The sequence below is a fragment of the Struthio camelus genome, chromosome 19 (genome assembly GCF_040807025.1).
Source record: "Struthio camelus isolate bStrCam1 chromosome 19, bStrCam1.hap1, whole genome shotgun sequence".
Lineage (NCBI taxonomy): Eukaryota > Metazoa > Chordata > Aves > Struthioniformes > Struthionidae > Struthio > Struthio camelus.
The window spans coordinates 8587768-8604645 of NC_090960.1; the positions used below are offsets into that span (position 1 = coordinate 8587768).

Genomic DNA, 16878 nt, shown 5'->3' on the forward strand with positions numbered 1-16878 from the left:
CTTTCTGTCCCAGCCATCTCTTCCTACCTGGCCACATATCACTCACTCTTCTGTGCTTTCTGTACCTTTCTCTTCACTTGCATATTTTCTTTGCTCTCATGCCCCAATCCCTGCTCCCTGCTGTGATATAAGAGTGCAAAGCTCCCTGCTTGGCAGCTGTCACTTGAGTCTTTGTCCCCGTAGCTCTCCCATTTGCCTTTCTGCACCCTCAGATTCCTGCTCCTCTGTCTTCCTTTATCTGCTTTCTCCATTTGCCAGGCTGCTGCAAAAACGTTGCTGTTTGGCACTCCTGCCAGCCAGGCCTCCTTCCTGGTACATTTGGCAGCATCTTCTTCCCCTGCTGTGTCCTATCTACTTTTGCACTTCCCTTACAGGGTGAAAATGGAAGTGACATTCAGATCCTGGGTGTTTCTCACCGGGGCCTGCGGCTGCTGAAGGTCGTGAGGGCAGCCGGCTATACTCCTGAGCACCTGAAGATTCTTTGCAGCTACAGGTGAGCAGAAGGGCACTGGTTGCTGCAGGAGGATGGTTTGTGACTTGCAGGTTGCTTTTAGAGTGGTCAGTCGGTAGGAGGCAGACTGAATGGGTGAGCTGACAAATTCCCTGGTTGTGCTGTGCTTTCCGGTATTGTCTCAGCCCTGCTGTGGCTCACTGACTCTCCCTCTAATGAGTTTGGTGTTTTCCTTTCCTTCCCACCTTGCGCTTTGCTTAAAATAAGTGAGTGCTAGGCCTGATTCAGCTCCATGTGTGGCATCAGAAGGGAGGTCTTCAGAGTGGTACAGCAAAAATCATCATCAGCCTACAACACTTCTCTTTATTGTTATGAGTATTGGTGAAAGACCACCCTCTGGAGCATGTTGAGGCCTCTCTAGGCTCCTCAGAGCCCCATCTCCATGAACTGCTGGTTACAGTTCAGGCAGACCCTAGCTCTGGCAGAAGCAGCCTGAACGTGCTGGCTGTGTTCTCAGCTTTGCAGATGTGCTGTCGGTGGAGCTGAAAGGCAGCAACGCCCTAGAGTTTTCTTTGAAGACGGAACAGCTCTTCCTGCACTCTGCAAAGGCTCAGCACATCAAGGCCATGGTGGAACTCTTCATCCAGGAGCTGAGGCAGGTGAGGGAGCAGCTGTGGTGCAGCAGGGATTGAAGGTGTTTTCCCCCGTGGCCCTGACAGGGTGGCATGATCCCAGTCCCTTACATCTTGGGGACGAGATCTGACCTCCCCATCACTTTTCCCCCAGGATACCAACTATGTTGTTGCTCTGCGCAGCTATGTCACAGACGACAAGAGCCTTCTTAGCTTCAAGAAAGGTGACCTCATCCAGTTACTGCCCATGCGAAACATGGAGCCAGGTGAGGGAATTTTCCCGAGATCGGCAGGAAAGATGGGGACTGGATTCAAGGGCCTGCTGGACACATGGAACCCAGAAGCCCTACATGCTGCTATCAAGCAGATCAGAGGAAAGCAGACTGTTAAGGACTGACATTGTCCACCTTCGGCTCTGCCGTTCTCTGATCGTGACCCATTCTGTTCCTGCTGCCACAGTCGTAGGGGATGTTACCTTAGAATGCTGGAAAGCCTGGTCGGAGACTGATGCTCTCCTTTGCCTTTAGGATGCCTCACTGTTCCTTTCTCTTTGCAGCTGCCATGGTGCTTGACTGTTTCTCCCCCATCTCTGCAGGTTGGCAGTTTGGCTCTGTTGGTGGCCGCTCTGGTCTTTTCCCCACCAGCCTGGTGCAATTGGCTGCAGCCCCTGATTACCTCAACACCAGCATGGACAGACATGGAGGGCTAAGGAAGAGCATGACAGCTCCCATGGAGGGCAGGAACACCAGCAGGAAGGTGAGGTGTCTTTGGGGAACTGAAAGGGGACATGGCTGGGTGTGACCAAGGCCCTGGTAGTATCTCACACCCAAGGCTGGGGGAAAAAGAAGACTGCTTAATCCTTGTAGATGGAAGCACACAAATATTATCATAATGGGAGAGGGAGTCACCATACACAGATGAGATCTGGTCAGGTCTTGCGGGTGAAGAGAATATGTACTGCATCAGCTGACCTTTCAAGTGGGTTTGGTGCCTATCCCTGCAGAGCTCTCTACCCAGCCTGACCTCAGAACCCAACAGCATCATGCTTGCTCCTGTTGGTGATCATTACACCATGATGGACTTTGCCACAGCCCACTTCCGAGAGGCTCAGTCCATGTGAGTAGGCCGTGGTCCTTCCTGAGCAGGCTTATGGGCCTGTGTAGCCTGACCCGTGCCAACCATTTCTGCGTGCGTCTCTTGGACTGGTTTACGTTCTCTCTCCTCTGGCTAGGCTGGGATGGAAGGGGATGTCTGCTGAAAAGAGGATGTCTGGTGAAAATAAAAGTGCAGCTGACCTGGTCCAGCACACCACGGTGAGCCCATTCTCTCCCCCTGGCTACAGCTGGAATCCCAGCTGCAGCATTGCTTCTAGCTTTTCTCCACTACGGTAAGAGTGGTAAAAGTGCACAGGGCAGATCCTTGCCTGCGGTCTCTGCAGAACTGGAGGTGCTCCCTGTTCTCCAGTGCTGCGTGCAAGATGTTGGGAGCTTGTGTCTTTCATGAAGCCTGTAATGCAGCTCTGTGCTGATCTGACTCCCCTGCCTACCCCTGTGCTTTGGCTCTGCAGGTCCCAATCCAGGGGTCTTTGCTCCCATACTCTGATAGTGAGCTGAATGAGCTGGCTACCAAGAACTTTGTAAGTAAGTATCTCCCCAGGACACAACATGGCAGAGGCTGGAGCAGGGCTGAGCAAGATGGCCCTGGTGGCCACACACAGACACCCTGGGGCTCAGAGAGGGGAATGAAAATTGTGAGAGTAGAGCCTCTCCTAAGGCACTTCTGCTGTTGATAGCCACATGAATCCTTGCTGGAAGCACGCAGCAAAATACACTTTGCCTTGAGGTCAAAGTGCCCAAGATCACACACTGTCTGGGCTGACTCCCCTCCAAGAACGTATGTCCAGTGCAAGCCTAATAATAGTCTGTGGAGCAGAAAGGCCTCCAGGATGTTACTAGTCTACTGCCTGCCCCATGGCAGGATCAGCTCTGCTGAGACCTAAATGCTAGCCCTTGCTTTGCAGCTGTAATGCGGTTCATGGGAGACCAGCCAAAACTCAAGAACCAGAATGAGGTTGAATGCATCTATGAAATCCTTCAGGTTTGTGACCTCCTCTTGGGCAAGGTGCTGAAGCACCGATGGGAATGAGGGGCCAAGACCTTGCAGGGAAGGCAGAGAGCAGGGAGAGCCATAATACCACCTCATGGGTGAGAAAAGAAGCTGAAACAAGCGGCTGTTTAAAAAATGGAGAGGGGTGTGTGTGCAAATGGTTTACCTGGATATCACTCCCTGGATGAGAGCACAGCCTGCCATCTTCTTTGGGCCCAGATAGCACTAGAGACCAGAGGCTGTGAAGTCCCAGCTTTAAGCTATGGTGGGAGTTTGGGATTTACTGAGAGAGCTCAGGAGCTGGGAGAGGAGAGCCACAGAGCAGACTTGGGGCCTCTCTGATGCTGTGTCCCCTCTCTGAATGCAGCTGTGCAAGGAGAAGGAGATTTTGCATGATGAGGTGTACTGCCAGGTCATCAAACAGGTCACCCACAACCCTAAACAGTGAGTACTAGCATCATCAGCTCCTGGGTATGCATGGCTGCAGAGGGAACATCTGCTGTGCTGGATGGACAGCAGAGCAGGGGAAGAGGTGTATTGTCTCCAGCTGCTCAGTTGCTGGGGCTTTTACTGAACACCCAGAAAGGTTAAGCTGTCAGTAGGTCTGGCTTTGTCACGTCAAAGGATAGTTGTCCTTGTGTCTCTGGCTCCTGAGGTATCTGGGCACTGGTAAACATTCCTGGCAGCTCTCAGCAGCAGTGCTGCTCATAGCCCTGATTTCCTCTTCAGAGCCTTGGGGAGTTAGTACAGCAGTCAGGAGTAGCTTGATCCCATGCTGTCCCATGTTGTGGCGTTAGAGTGGCTGTGCCTGTTCCTTTTCTTTTCTTGCTGGAATAGGTTGGTCAGTCCCTTCCTCTTAAGGATACTCTGACCAAGGGCCACCACCTTATTTATGCTGCCACCTTCCATAGGTGTTGAGAAGGGCAGAGGTTCACTTTGAGCACCTTGGAGCAGAGATTGTCTTGTCCAAGGTGTCCACAGTTCTTTCTGTCCCATAGGGAGAGCTTGCTGCGTGGTTGGCTGCTCCTAAACCTGCTTACTGGCTATTTCCTCCCTTCCAACATCCTGATGCCCTATGCCACCAAGTTTCTGCAGCAAGCCAGCAGCGATCCATCCAGCACCCACTACGGTATGGCTATTTCTGTGCCCTGTAAAATAAACAGCTCTTCTCTCTGTTACTAAGCCCCAGTGGTCAAGGAAAGAAGACAGAATCCAGGTGGGGACATGGACCAATGGGGAAATCTCCCTGATTTTGTCAGACAGGAGAAATGACAGGAGCTGGGCCTGCAGGCAATAATCTGCTTTGTATCCGAAATCTCCCTGCTTCCGGAGGTCATTTCCTGTTTCATCTTTGCCTGAGCAATGTGGGGTTGTTATATCTCTCTCTGGGGCTCAGCTTCACTCTGTGACTTAGACCCACTTTGACAGCCAAACCCTAGAGGCAAGGCAGGCTGTGCTCTTCCTGAGTCATCAGATGTGAAGCATTTGGGCTGGAATTCTTACAGAGGAGAAGAGGATGCCATTGCTCCTATGTACTCCTACTGCCCTGGACACTATCTGGGGCTGGTGTCTCATGATTTGGACATGTCCTGACAAAGTGAGGGACAGGGTGAGGTCTCTTTCCTCTCCCAGCAGTGGACTGAGCTGAATTCAACATAGCCAGGATGACCCAACACTGCAGGAGTCAATGCTCAGCCTTCTGTCTGGCTCAGCACATGGAGCTTCTTCCTTTCCTTACAGACATAGCCAAGATCTGTCAGAGCAACCTGCGGAAAAATGTCATGTATGGGGGCCGCCGCCACCTGCCTTTCCCTGTGGAGATGGAGGCACTGCTGGTATAGAGGGGCAGAGAAGTGGGGACACTGGGAAGAGAGGGAGGGCAGATGCTTGCCTGCAGGTGTGATGTGCAATGTTGCTACATGTGGAAGAGGTGGGTTGTGGGGGCAGTTAGTGGTCCAACAGAGGACACGAGGCATGTGTCTGTAAGGGGCTGGGAGGTGCAATGCCATAGGGAGGATATGGATGTGGGCAGAGAAGAGGCAAGTGCTGTGGGCCAGGTAGTAGAAGGCAAAGATGAGGAGGGAAGATGAAGAGACCTGTGTGGCTGGTTGGGTCTTGTGTGTCTTGCTGCCTAAAGACTGTCCTTTGCAGAAGGGGCGTGGGGCCCGCCGACTTGTGATCTTCACGCCTGGAGGCATGGAATTCCTCACCAGAATCAAGACATTCACCGTGAGTTTTCTGCTTTGCATTTTTCCATTGATCCAGACTCTAAGCCACACCAGGGAACTCCTTTATCTGTCAAACCCTCAGGCCTAGCTTGTGCTTCCCATAGTGCCATGACAGCACATCTCTGCAGGGCCTGCAGCATGCCAGGACCATCACACCCAGCCCATATTCTGCACAAGGGCTGGAGCCATGCTGCTCCTCTCCAACAGGCCCAGCATGTCTCGCTGTTCTGGGGCTGCTTTGGGCTTGCCTGGCCATAGTGCTTTATCAGCTTCTTTTCTTGCTTCAGGTGGCCAGGGAGATCTTGCAGGAGATCTGTGAGCAGATGGGAGCAGGCGAGCAGGAAGAGATCCGGGAATTTGCTCTCTTTGCCATCAGGAGAGCCAGTGATAAACTCGGCAAGTAGAGAGCGACTAGCTTCTTAAAAGTTTGCTGAGCGGGCAGTACCATGGCTGCTGTTTCTGATAATTCCCTCACCCTTGCTGGCCCTGGCAAGGTTCCTTTTCAGTGGTGCCCCCTGTACTGAGCTTAGGAATAATGCCTTCTCAGGGGCTGCGTTACTTGTTCCTGAAAGCCCTTTGTGTGTGTGTGTGTGTGTGTGTGTGTGTGTGTGTGTGTGCGCGCACGCACGCACATCCTTTGGGAATGGCTGATGCCGGGTGTTGTAGGGACAGGGAGGAATAGGGGTGTGCAGAAAGGCTCCCCTTCCAGGCCATAGAGTTTGATTCACTGCCTCAGTTTTAAGAGTGATGACCCTCTCTTTGCATTAACATTTAGAGAAAATGGTGAGGCCGATAAGATCAGAGGAATATCTTCATGATTACCTGCTGGAGGACAACTTGGTTACCATGAGTTTACGGAGGGTCACCTGGAAAACGCCTCTGCACTTCGAGAACAACATTTATACTGATGTCCATTATGGACAGGTAAGCAACAAAGGCAGCATGAGCACCAAGAACCTCCCTATGAGTGGCTCCCGAGAGCCCTGCAGCAGAGCTGGTGTACAGGCCAACAGGGATTTTCCTGGGAAACAGGAAAACTAGGGAGATGAAAAAAGGGTGAGGGCTTTAGCTGATTGATTTTGTATGGTATTTCTGGAAATGGCTAATATTTGATGCTATGGATCCAAGGAAAGCAGTACTTCTATGGCCCTAGCCCATATGGCCCTGTACTGGAGAGTGATGGTGAAGGAGGCAGCTGTCTCTTTTCCAGACGTAGTTTGTGCAGTTCTGCATGCTTTTCCTGAGCCCAACAAGACTTTGCTTTAGTGTTTTTGGGTTGAGCTCTCAGCAAGGCAGGATCCAGATCTCTCCAGCCTGGGGCTGTCCAGAGCTGCGTTTACCTTCTGGCAGGTTTAACAAAGGCCACTTTGGTGTGCTCTCTCTCAGATGCTGTGGGATTACCTGAATGGGAGGATGCTGCTGGGCTATAGTAAAGAAGTGGAGATGCAGGTGAGCATTTTAGCAATGCTCCAGCACTGGGCCAAAACAACAGAGCAGCACAGCGCTGCTCCCTCCAGGTAAGCTTGTCTCAGGGTGGTCTGTATCTCTAATGGCTGCTGGTATCGCAGGGGCTGGGGGAAGGTGCCTGAAACTATTCTGTGGATAATTAGGGAATGGAGCATTCTGGTGAATGTTATCCACTAACTCCAGGCACCTAGTGTCTGACTCCTGCCTGTAATCAAGAAAGTTTACCTCCTGTTCGCACACTGAATGCTGACCGTCTCTTATCCACACTTGCTTTTGTGACTCCTCCTGAGCTCAGGGCCATGAGGGTGCCACAGACATTTCTCCTGGCTGCCACTCCCACCTGCTCATGTTACCAAGAAGGAAGTGCTTGAGCTTATAGCTGTAGCTTTTTATCTGGGCTGAATGCTCTTTTGCTCTTTCTCATGAGGGCCAGTGTTTTCAACCCTGGGCACCTGAAATCTGTGGTGTGCTGTCTAATGGGAATGAAGGTGTCCTTGGGTATTGGGAAAGGTCCTCAGGCACCAGCTTCTGTCCTGAAGCCCTCCTAAAGCCCTGAGCTCTATTTTCACATTCATTTCTTCCTGTATCCTTCTGCACTCTGACTCAAGTGGTGTTAGTGGTAGGACATCCATCAAATCCCCTTAAAGCGACAGCACTAAGGGGCAATGGAATAGTCCTGCTAGGCATGGGGAACCTGCTCAGTGTAGTGCTTTGGAGACACAGGAGCAAGACAGAGATGCAGTGGGGCGTTTTTCAGCTGAGACTGCCTGTGAAACAAACACTCTATAGCTCTACTTCCATGCTACAGTTCTTGCTTGAAGAGCTCCTGTTGTCTCTGGAAAGGAGAGATTTCTCTCAGTGTACTAATCAGTGGGTGCACAGCTTTCTTCTCTGTGGATATCTGATTATCTCAATGTCTGTGATGTTTTCTTCCACATTATTCAATTTGGACACAACCTGTTGTGCTCTTCCCTCTCCCTGCATCCTTGCCCCCAGCCTTGACAGTGAAAATTGTTGTCACATCCCCTCCTTGCCTCTAATTCCCCTGGCTGAACTTTCTGTTTTAGCTGGGCAGGGAGTGAGTCAGGCTCTGCTTCTTGGCACAGGGAGGAGCTGAAGGAGTACACGCCAAAGCCCCTGCAGTCCTGTATCAGCCCCCAGGCTCTGCAGAACCAGATTGGCCTGCTGCTGAGATCCAGGCAGCCACTCCAGCCAAAGGACGCAAAAATCCAGTTTATAGGTGAGGAGATATCCAGATCTGCTAGAGTAGCCCATCCTGAGCTGCCTCTGAACCTGCTTTTGGGGTAATTCATGAGCTTGGCATGGGTCTTTGGAGCCTGGAACGGCCCAATACATGACACCCTGACAGCCTCGCCCTGCAGAATGCAGGGCGCACTTGTTCCCAAGTGTGGTGATCATGATACAGGTGCCACCTCTTGGTAAAAGCCTGCAGCAGATGTTCGGAGCCCTGTATGAGTTACATTTAAATGGATATTCTGGCTGCATGCTTGTTTTCTGCCTTTTAAAGAATAGCACATCCATTCAGGTTGCTGACACCTGAATATCAGGGACCTAGGGGAGGAGGGAGAAGTTGTCAGTCTTACTTTTTAGTGTAGAAAAGCTTGGGAACCTTTTCAGCTTTTGACTGTCGTAGGTTGATGCAGTAGGTTCCTGTCTGGCAGCTGCTGCCTGAAAACTACCTTTTGCTTTCTTACAGAACACATGATCAAATTGCCTCTCTTTGGCTACAACAGCTACCTTGTAGAGAGAGTCAGTGATGAGACAATCCCTGTGCCCTGTTTCTTTGGCGTGAATAAAGAACAGCTCATTGCGGTGGATGGTGATGCCCAGGTATGCCAGAGAATTCTTCCCTTGAGCCCAGAACCCTGATGTCTGTCAGACATTAGCTTTGACTTTTAGAAGAACCTGCGCAGGAAGAGACTGTGTTTACCTGCATGACAGCCGTTCGCTGTTAACAACTGCTCTAGTCCAAAGTAAGCGACAGACAGAGGGGTAGAATAGACATGCATGTTGTCATGTGTTCTTTTGTAAGCACAATGGTCTTGGAAACAAGCATGGTCCATAGTAAAACTAAGTCTTGGTCACATTCCTATTTATCTCATTCCTGCAGCAGTTGTATGAACACATTGGCAGCAGGGGCCTAGCAATTACTCTGGCCCTTCTGTTTCTTCAGTGCACGTTGCCCTGTGCCCCACTTCTTGTCTCTGCTTTAAGAGACTTTTGAGACAAATCCTCCTTGACCGGAACCAGGTGGTTTTGTTCTTAAACACTGTGCCAGAGTGCTCTGTGTCTTTGTCTCTTTGTACAGATCTGCTGTGTCATCCCACTGAAAGAGCTGCAGAAGATGCGAACTCTGCGGCCTGTTTCTGATGGCGGGCTTCCTGGCATAGAACTGAACTATGGCTCAGCTGCCAGCCCCAAGACTCTGTGGCTTGAACTGTCACAGGTAAGACGATCAGCCTTGACCCCCCCCAGCTTTCTCCTGGTAATTCAGAAATTGCCCTGCACTGCCCAGCTGAGCCATTACCAAGAGACAGTGCTTCTGCTCTCTTCTCTCCCAGAGGTGGTTGGGGCAGTGTATCTCCTAGTTTCCAGAGTGCAGCTTGAGTTCTAGTGCACAGCTGATACTTAATTATGGGAAGTTATTTATGGGAAGATACTTAATTGTGGGAATATTTAATTATGATAAGCAGGGACTTCTGGAGCAGCAGTAAGTAGAGAATAACTGGTACTGATTTGTGTTTTGACAGGCTAAAGAAATGTATCACACAATTGGTGTCATCTTGAGTCAAACTGAATTTCAGCACTAGAGCCTGAGAAGAGAAGAACTGACCAGGCAGAACAGTGCTGTTTTCCTTTCTTTGGGCTTGTTCTGTGCTCCTTGCCCTGTCTGCTGGAGAAGGCTCTCCCAAAAGCCATCCTTGCTCTCAGGTGCTTTCCAAGACTACCACCACAGTGATGGTCTGTTTGTTGATGGACTGGACCATAATCTCACCTCATGTGACTTGCAATTCGATCCCCATGGGCTATACTCTTCCTTGAAGTGATGTATGTGCTGGCTGAAAGAACCACATGACACGTTTTTCACACTATTGCTTTTTCATAGCCTGCTCCATCACAATGCAGCTGAACCAATGGAAGCACAGAGGCAATTGCCTTCAGGCTATGCACTGTGAGATTGTTTTTTCTTTCTTTTTTGAATTAATTAACAGGCACAAAGACTGATGCTTGCTAGAGATTTTTTTTTTTTTTGCATCAGAAAACAATGCCAGGGCTATGATATGACTGCACTGGCTGCTGGTGTTTTTCTAAGACCAGTTTTTTTCTCTATCTTGATGTGCAAGAGATGCCCTGCAGTAGGGTTTGTGAAGCAGGAGATTGTAGAAAGCATCTTAATTACAAAGCAGATCAGTGTTAATATGCAATTACCACATGTGCTGGATCACAGATTGAGCTGCAAGGGTAAGAATGTTTATTGTTAATTAATTTCTTACTGACATAATCATGTACATCTTTTTCTCCCTCTATTACAAAGAAGGCAGTCAGGTCTGTGCAGCTGTTGTAGTTAAATGATGGCTCCATGCCCATGGAGAAAAGAGTATTCAAAGGGAACTTGTATTATGGCAGAGGATAGAGTCCTGGTTTGTATAAAAATGCTTAATTTATTTTTATTACTACCGCTATCTTACTGAACTAAAACATACCTGCATTTTTAGGGGACTGCAATAAAATAATCACATAAGAGCTATTTTGCAGCTATGATGTGACAGATACTAGTTTATATATAACACGAGAAGGGTGACCTGCAGTAACTGGAAAAGCTTGAGGAAAAGGATGTTACTGTTGGCTGGGAATGGACTAGATCTGAGGGTGCTCAGTGCAAGCCATGACGCACAGCTGACTCCTTGCTGGTGAGCTGATGATAGCAGTAGCAGCTGAGTCTTCTCTATCAGGAACTTCCCTGCAAGTGCTACTTGCTGGGGCCTGGAAGGTCTCAGCTGAAGCATGCTCCACCTTTCCCCCATCACCAGCGTTGCTTAGGGCTAGGTGAAGCACTACAGCAACATGAAAGAGAGGGAGAGAGTTCTGAGGCTGAACTCATCCTTTCCCCCCCCTTTTTTTTTTTAAATGAGCTTTTGCTACCCTCCACAGAGGCACAACCCTCCACAGCTTTCCTGGTTAGAAATGCCACACATGGTGATTCAACACTTTCCGCAACCTATACCCTTAGAATCCGTACAAGAGCCCCCTGATTTACAAGCCACACAAAACACTTCTGAGAAGGTGACCCAGCCAGACAGCAGCTGAACTTGGTAAGCACTAAACTCCAGAGAGACAGTAATCCCACCTAAGTGGCCAGTAAATCAGGATCTTTAAGGGGAAGGTGAAGGAGAAGTCATCAAGCAACTGTGAGCACACCAAGCTGAAGACAAAAGTGACTTTGAGTTGAGTTAAACATTTCCAAGCTCCTCTTCTGGTTCTAGCTGGAAAAGTCCTGCAGCTATCAGGGGATGGATCTGACTGCCACCAAAGACTTCCTACCCATCGTATCCCAGTCTTGCATTCATTGGCTGCCTGTTCAAACAAAAATAATGAGCTTTTGTGTCTGTGTTCACAGTGATGGAACACACCACTGTGCATGGAGCATTGTCTTAATGTTAACTTGAGATAGGTTTATATGATAGGTAAGAAAGTTTCCAAGAAGAGTCCACAGCAGCTATAACATCATTTTATTGTCAGTTCTGCACACACCCTTCAGTATATTTAAAAAAAAAAAAAAAAAAAAAAAGGAATCTGTTGAGTACAAGTGATTCAAAAGCCTGTTTCTTTCATGGCTTCTCAGGCTGTGGATTCCTCTAGCAGCACTAGTACCTGAGGCCACCATCCTCCTGTAGACACAGAACAAAGGCAGAACCCAACAAAAACCCGACAGAAAGGACTTGTGCCTGGGGATCAGGTTATTTAAAGCACACTGATGCCCTAAAGGTTCAGGTCCTTATATAAATATAGCAGCAGAGGCACCACAGCATCAATTTAAGGGCCACAGCAGTATGCTAACCAGTTGTAACAGCAGCATTGCCCTCTGTACTGGATGCTGTAGGTGAGGCACAGGGAGCAGATATGGCTTTAGGGGTTACAAGCAAATGCTGGAAAAGTGTCAGCAACCTTGCTGCCACCCTTGGAGAGGTTAACACAGAGAGCATCACCACTTAAATTAAAGGGCAGGCAGAACTAGACACAGTTAAAAAAAAGTTAGGATTAAAACAAAAAGGATCTGAGTTTCTCTACCTTCAGAAAGTAGGCAATGCCCACATGGTAAAAACAAAACTCTACCCTCCAAGGGAAAACGTTCCATCCAGGAACTCAACCACAAACTCCATCGTTGGCAGCCCTGAGCAAAGCGCGTGAACGTGTTTGTAGCATAAGGCTTCTATTGGTAACATTTAAATAAGAACATAAGAGATGGGGGAGTGAGGGGAGGAGCCATCTAGGGAGCAAGAGGATGCTATCCCCAAAGCAGAGTCCCAACTGGAAAGTCAGCCCTTCCCAGACTGCTACAGGGAGCAGAGGTTGGAGGCACTGCAGAACATCTGAGGCAGCAGCCCCTAACCTACGCAGCAGATGCAGACTTCACACCTCCTGGCAAGATGTGCTGGAGGGCTTCAGTGCCCTGGTCATTGGAGAAACTCTTCACAAGTTCACAGAAACTGGTTACCTGGAAGTGTGTGTCACTAAGGTGACACTGCAGACAGAAGAGAACAAAAAAAAATGCAGTGGGAAGAAAAAGCTCCCTTCTGCATTTTTTCACAAAACCCTCCTTGGCCACATTCGGCAAGAGCCCCCTGGTCCCACCTGCTCGAGAAAGGAAGAGAGCCAACAAGATGCAAAGATTATCTCTCTGAGCTCTGCAGCTCCTGCCAGTCTGTCTCGCTCTCACACCTGACCCGTGTTTTGAAAAATTCCTTGATGAGTCTCTGTGCTTCTTCCTTCACTGCAAGAGAAGCACCACCTTTGAGAAGACACTTAAGACACCCGCCCCCCCCCCCAATAGATCAAGCCACTTAGCATCAAAAGAACCCAAGATTGTTGATGCTATCCCCAGCTGCCAACTCACCAATCTTGCGGGCAGGGTTCTGCTCTTCAGTCAGTAGGTGAGACAGGTGCCGAGCAAAGCCCTTAAACAGATCCTGCAGGGATGGGGAAGAGAAAGAACAGGAAATCAAGATCAGTTGTGTCACTGAACCATTTCCACACTTGTTCTGCCCTTAGCATGGACTGACTGTAGCACAAGCTGTTCATATATTTATACTACAGGAGTGCTGTAAGCCTGCAAATAGACCTGACCCTTCAGCACTGGATGAGCACGTGCACACACATGCTGCCTTGCAGAATACATCAGATAAACCAGACCAAAGCTGAACCTGATTTGCTGCCATTCCACAAGGTGGGAGTTCTAAAAAACTTGCCAGAGTTTAGTGTGAAAACATGAACGCTTCTGAGCAAGTATAGGATCAACATGATGCCACTTTATCACCCACAAACCCTTTTCCTGGGAGAGGCAAGTTACTGGACCTAGGGTCACTACAGCAGCCCATACCAACATTTGACTGGGACAGAAATATCCCTATCACACCTTTCCCTTCTTAGAGCCCCAGATCACTGGAGGTAGATTCAGTATCCTGAGAGAGAAGGCCTTGAACCATGCCCTACCTTGGAAGCAAATTTGCCCCCCTTGTAGAATGGGGTCAAATATTTCACAACGATGTCTGCTGTCTCTTTGAGGGACATGCCTTTGGTCACTGGCTGGATGGTCTTGCTGGTTCCTTCTTTATCACACTGTGATATGTTTGGATCAAAAGTCACTTTCTTCTTTGCTGGACCAACACTTTTGCTTTCTGGCTGGGACAGAATAGAAGACTTTGCTGCTGTCCGTAGCCTCTTTGTTTCAGGGCTTTCCATATCCTGGAGACAGGACAGAAGAAAACCAAAACCATTGCTTCCTGCAGCAGCATTAGCCTTCCAAGCAGCCTTTGCCTTCTGAGAACATGAATCTTTGCAGCAGGCTCTTCCTATAGTGAATACCATGCAGGAATCTGTGTAACCCATTTTGCCTGCTTCCTGGGGAGATGAAGCTGTGCAGCCATAATATCATCCCGGCTCCCACACAAAGGAAAGGGGCTTTGAAAAAGTCCTTTAAGACTACCACATTTAGAATTAGCCTATGCTTTTATTAGGGCAGGTAATTGCTAGACCCTCTCTTATACAGGAAAGACTGGTAAGAAAAGATCTCTCAGGCTGTCTGCTGAAAATATACCTCTCAGGAGGAATCAACCACCACAGGAGAGCTGCATTCCCATTCAGCTTGGAAGAGGAAGAAAAAAAACTGCACTGTCACAGACACCAAATGTAGAACCAGGGACTGAATGGCAAGGAAGGCTGTTTCCATGGTCTGCTGCTGAGTGGTCCTATGTGTTATTGGCCTATGGTTGCTCCCTTGACTTGAGAAAGCAACTTGCTAATTATAGTTAGTTACCAATCTAGACAGGTGGAGAGACTCATTCCAGGCAAGTCATCAGCAAAGGGTACAACCACATGCATTTCAGAGAAGAGGAAACAAAGCAGAGCGGAAGGGAGGCTTTCCAGACCTGCAGTTTGAGTTGCTGGCACTGGCCCAGCGGGCAGAAGGGGCATACCAGGAGGGCAATTCGACTACGGTTCTCCTCTCTGCACGTGGGCCCTCCCCAGATAAATAACCCTATTAGGTGAAGTTCAGACTAGGAACATCACTCCCAGAGAGAAACTTGGCACAAGCTGAGCAGAAGGAGCTGAGGAAAACAGCATCCATTAAAGTCTCACCTCATCTGATCCTGGTCGCTTCCTATTCTGACCTTCCCCAACAGCAGTTAGCTCAGTTTCTGTGACAGTTTCAGCAACACTGGTATGGGAATAGTGGAGAGAAGGACAATCTTAATTATTCCACAGTAAAGATGTTACTGCATTCACTGTCAGTGACCATGAGACTCTCCCTGGTAAAAGCAGGAGGCCTCCCTCCCCAGCCTCTAACATGGATTTCCAGTTCCCAGGACAAAGCTGGTGGACCTCTGCAGGTAGTTAGTAAAGCAATGTAGGGAGCACAGAGATGGAGATTTTACCTGGATTTTTCATCAACTTCTGTCTGAAAGAGTTCAGATTTAGCAGCCTGCTGGGTCTTAAAGTTCTTCTCTCTCTCAGTCAGTGTTCCTTCCCTCTCGTCTAACTCTTTATCTTCTGCCAGGGACTGTCCAGTCACATCCTCTCCAGAGACTTCTTCGATTTCCTGAGGTATCAGTTTCTCTTGACACATGCTTTGAGAAGAAACCTGAGGTAGCGTCCGTGCTGAGCAGCAGTCTTCCTCTGCTGAGCTGCAACTTGTGGCTTTAGATCCAGCTTTAGCGAGGGAGAAGAACTTGGAAATGTCCTGTGATTCTTTTTTGGCTGCTTCGGCCAGCATTTGCTGCTTCTTGCTAGGTTTGGCCTTCTTAGGAGGGCTATCCCAAAGGGCAGCTTTTGTGTCTGGACTGGGTTGCTGTCCCTTCTTTTCAGGAAGGAGTACTTCTTCCGCAGCACTCTCACACACTGCTTTGGTTGCTATTTCTTTCTTCTGTAGAACAGGGATTCTAGTGTCCAGTTCCAGATTGCAGTTGCTGTTATCTTGCCCGTTTGGACAATCATCTTTTTTGACAGGCTTGGCATCGCTCTCCTCCTCGACCTTCAGCAGTTCCGAAGCGGCCTGGAACGAGCTGGATTTCTTTGGAAAACCAGCTCCCACACGCTTGGGTTTGAACTAGAGAGAAAGGAAGGGGAAGGCAGATTTAGGATATGAGAGCGTTAAGGAGGCTTCATGCGCAGAACTCTGAAAGGAGCCAAATTTCCATTTGCTTGCCTGCACTGTCACAGCAGTATACCAGGAGACAGAAGAATGGCCCATTTTTGAACTATGCAAACTAAGGAGAGGTGGAAGCCAATTTGCATTCTGGAACCAATGGACAGACCCCACCAAATTAGGGAGTGGCCTTTAAAATAGGAGGATTATAAGACCAGGCAAACAAACAACCCTTGTGGGGGAAGGGAAGGAACAGGAGCAGGAGCCTGGAAAAGAGACACACGACAAGGGATGCTGAGAAAAGAAGCTGTATCGACACTTTCTGCCCTGAAGAGCTTCAGCAGATGTTGCTGCTAAGGTATATCAAATGATTAGACTGAGCCAGGGTGTCACAGCCACCCAGCTCCACCGAAGAGCCTTTTCTCCTCACTGCCATTAGGAGCAGGGTCAGTGGGAGGTTAAAAGAGAGTTTCTTAATTTTGTGGGGCCACAGATGGGGAAAATGAGTTCTAGCAGGAGATTCAGCAGAGGCTAAAGGACTAGCACCTGTTGTACTGTGAACAGATGCATCTCAGGATCCTCATTTGGATGTAAAGGAGGCAGAGCATCCACGCACTGTGGCAGCTCTTGAAGATTTGCGAGACTGGTCAACTAATGGGAGAGGTATCTGATAAATAGTGGTGGGCCAATAGAGCTCACTGCAGCACAGGAATTGGAAAGAAATGCTTCTTTCATCCTGATCAGATGGAACCCTCTTTGGGGCATGCCAGTGTGAGCCTTGGGGATGGAGCTACCAGGAGCCTTGTTACAAAAAGGCTGTCAGCAAAGGAGTCCAAGCACTGCAGCAGTGAGGCTGGCAATGCAGCAATCTGATCCCTGCAGAAGCCAACTTGAGTTTGTTTCTCATACGCACGCCACTCCTGAAAAGCCAGCAGATGAGCTTTGGTCACCATTACTTTGAGCAGGGTAATATCTATCAGTGGATGAGGCAAGGTTAGTGATGAGCAATGTGATCTGGGGGAGAAGCCATTCCTGAGAAGTTAAACTGACTAACCAGGACAAGTCCTGAGTGCTCCCCAGGACAGCGCACCGTATAACACAGTGCATACA

At 49.0% G+C, this 16878-nt stretch overlaps 2 protein-coding genes across 6 annotated transcripts in view; one reads left to right on the top strand and one right to left on the bottom strand.

The window, feature by feature from the left end:
- Positions 1-10662, top strand: part of MYO15B (myosin XVB) — a 29661-nt gene extending 18999 nt beyond the window's left edge. For all 3 annotated transcript variants that reach the window (XM_068914146.1, XM_068914144.1, XM_068914145.1), the window contains exons 25-43: positions 375-493; positions 969-1110; positions 1238-1349; positions 1679-1839; positions 2087-2199; positions 2315-2396; positions 2651-2723; positions 3104-3180; positions 3557-3633; positions 4188-4318; positions 4930-5024; positions 5341-5418; positions 5705-5813; positions 6193-6341; positions 6804-6934; positions 7991-8124; positions 8602-8735; positions 9214-9351; positions 9656-10662. In XM_068914146.1, the coding sequence (XP_068770247.1) occupies positions 375-493; positions 969-1110; positions 1238-1349; positions 1679-1839; positions 2087-2199; positions 2315-2396; positions 2651-2723; positions 3104-3180; positions 3557-3633; positions 4188-4318; positions 4930-5024; positions 5341-5418; positions 5705-5813; positions 6193-6341; positions 6804-6934; positions 7991-8124; positions 8602-8735; positions 9214-9351; positions 9656-9715 (2115 nt within the window). In that variant the 3' untranslated portion in view covers positions 9716-10662. The remainder of the gene's footprint in view (positions 1-374; positions 494-968; positions 1111-1237; positions 1350-1678; positions 1840-2086; positions 2200-2314; positions 2397-2650; positions 2724-3103; positions 3181-3556; positions 3634-4187; positions 4319-4929; positions 5025-5340; positions 5419-5704; positions 5814-6192; positions 6342-6803; positions 6935-7990; positions 8125-8601; positions 8736-9213; positions 9352-9655) is intronic.
- A 956-nt stretch (positions 10663-11618) lies between these two features.
- Positions 11619-16878, bottom strand: part of RECQL5 (RecQ like helicase 5) — a 41219-nt gene continuing 35959 nt past the window's right edge. For 2 of the 3 annotated variants that reach the window (XM_068914147.1, XM_068914149.1), the window contains 5 exons: positions 15059-15729; positions 14763-14841; positions 13617-13868; positions 13021-13093; positions 11619-12897 (listed from right to left, as the gene is read on the bottom strand). In XM_068914147.1, coding sequence (XP_068770248.1) covers positions 12797-12897; positions 13021-13093; positions 13617-13868; positions 14763-14841; positions 15059-15729 — 1176 coding nt within the window. In that variant the 3' untranslated portion in view covers positions 11619-12796. The remainder of the gene's footprint in view (positions 12898-13020; positions 13094-13616; positions 13869-14762; positions 14842-15058; positions 15730-16878) is intronic. The other variant, XM_068914148.1, reaches the window with a different exon arrangement.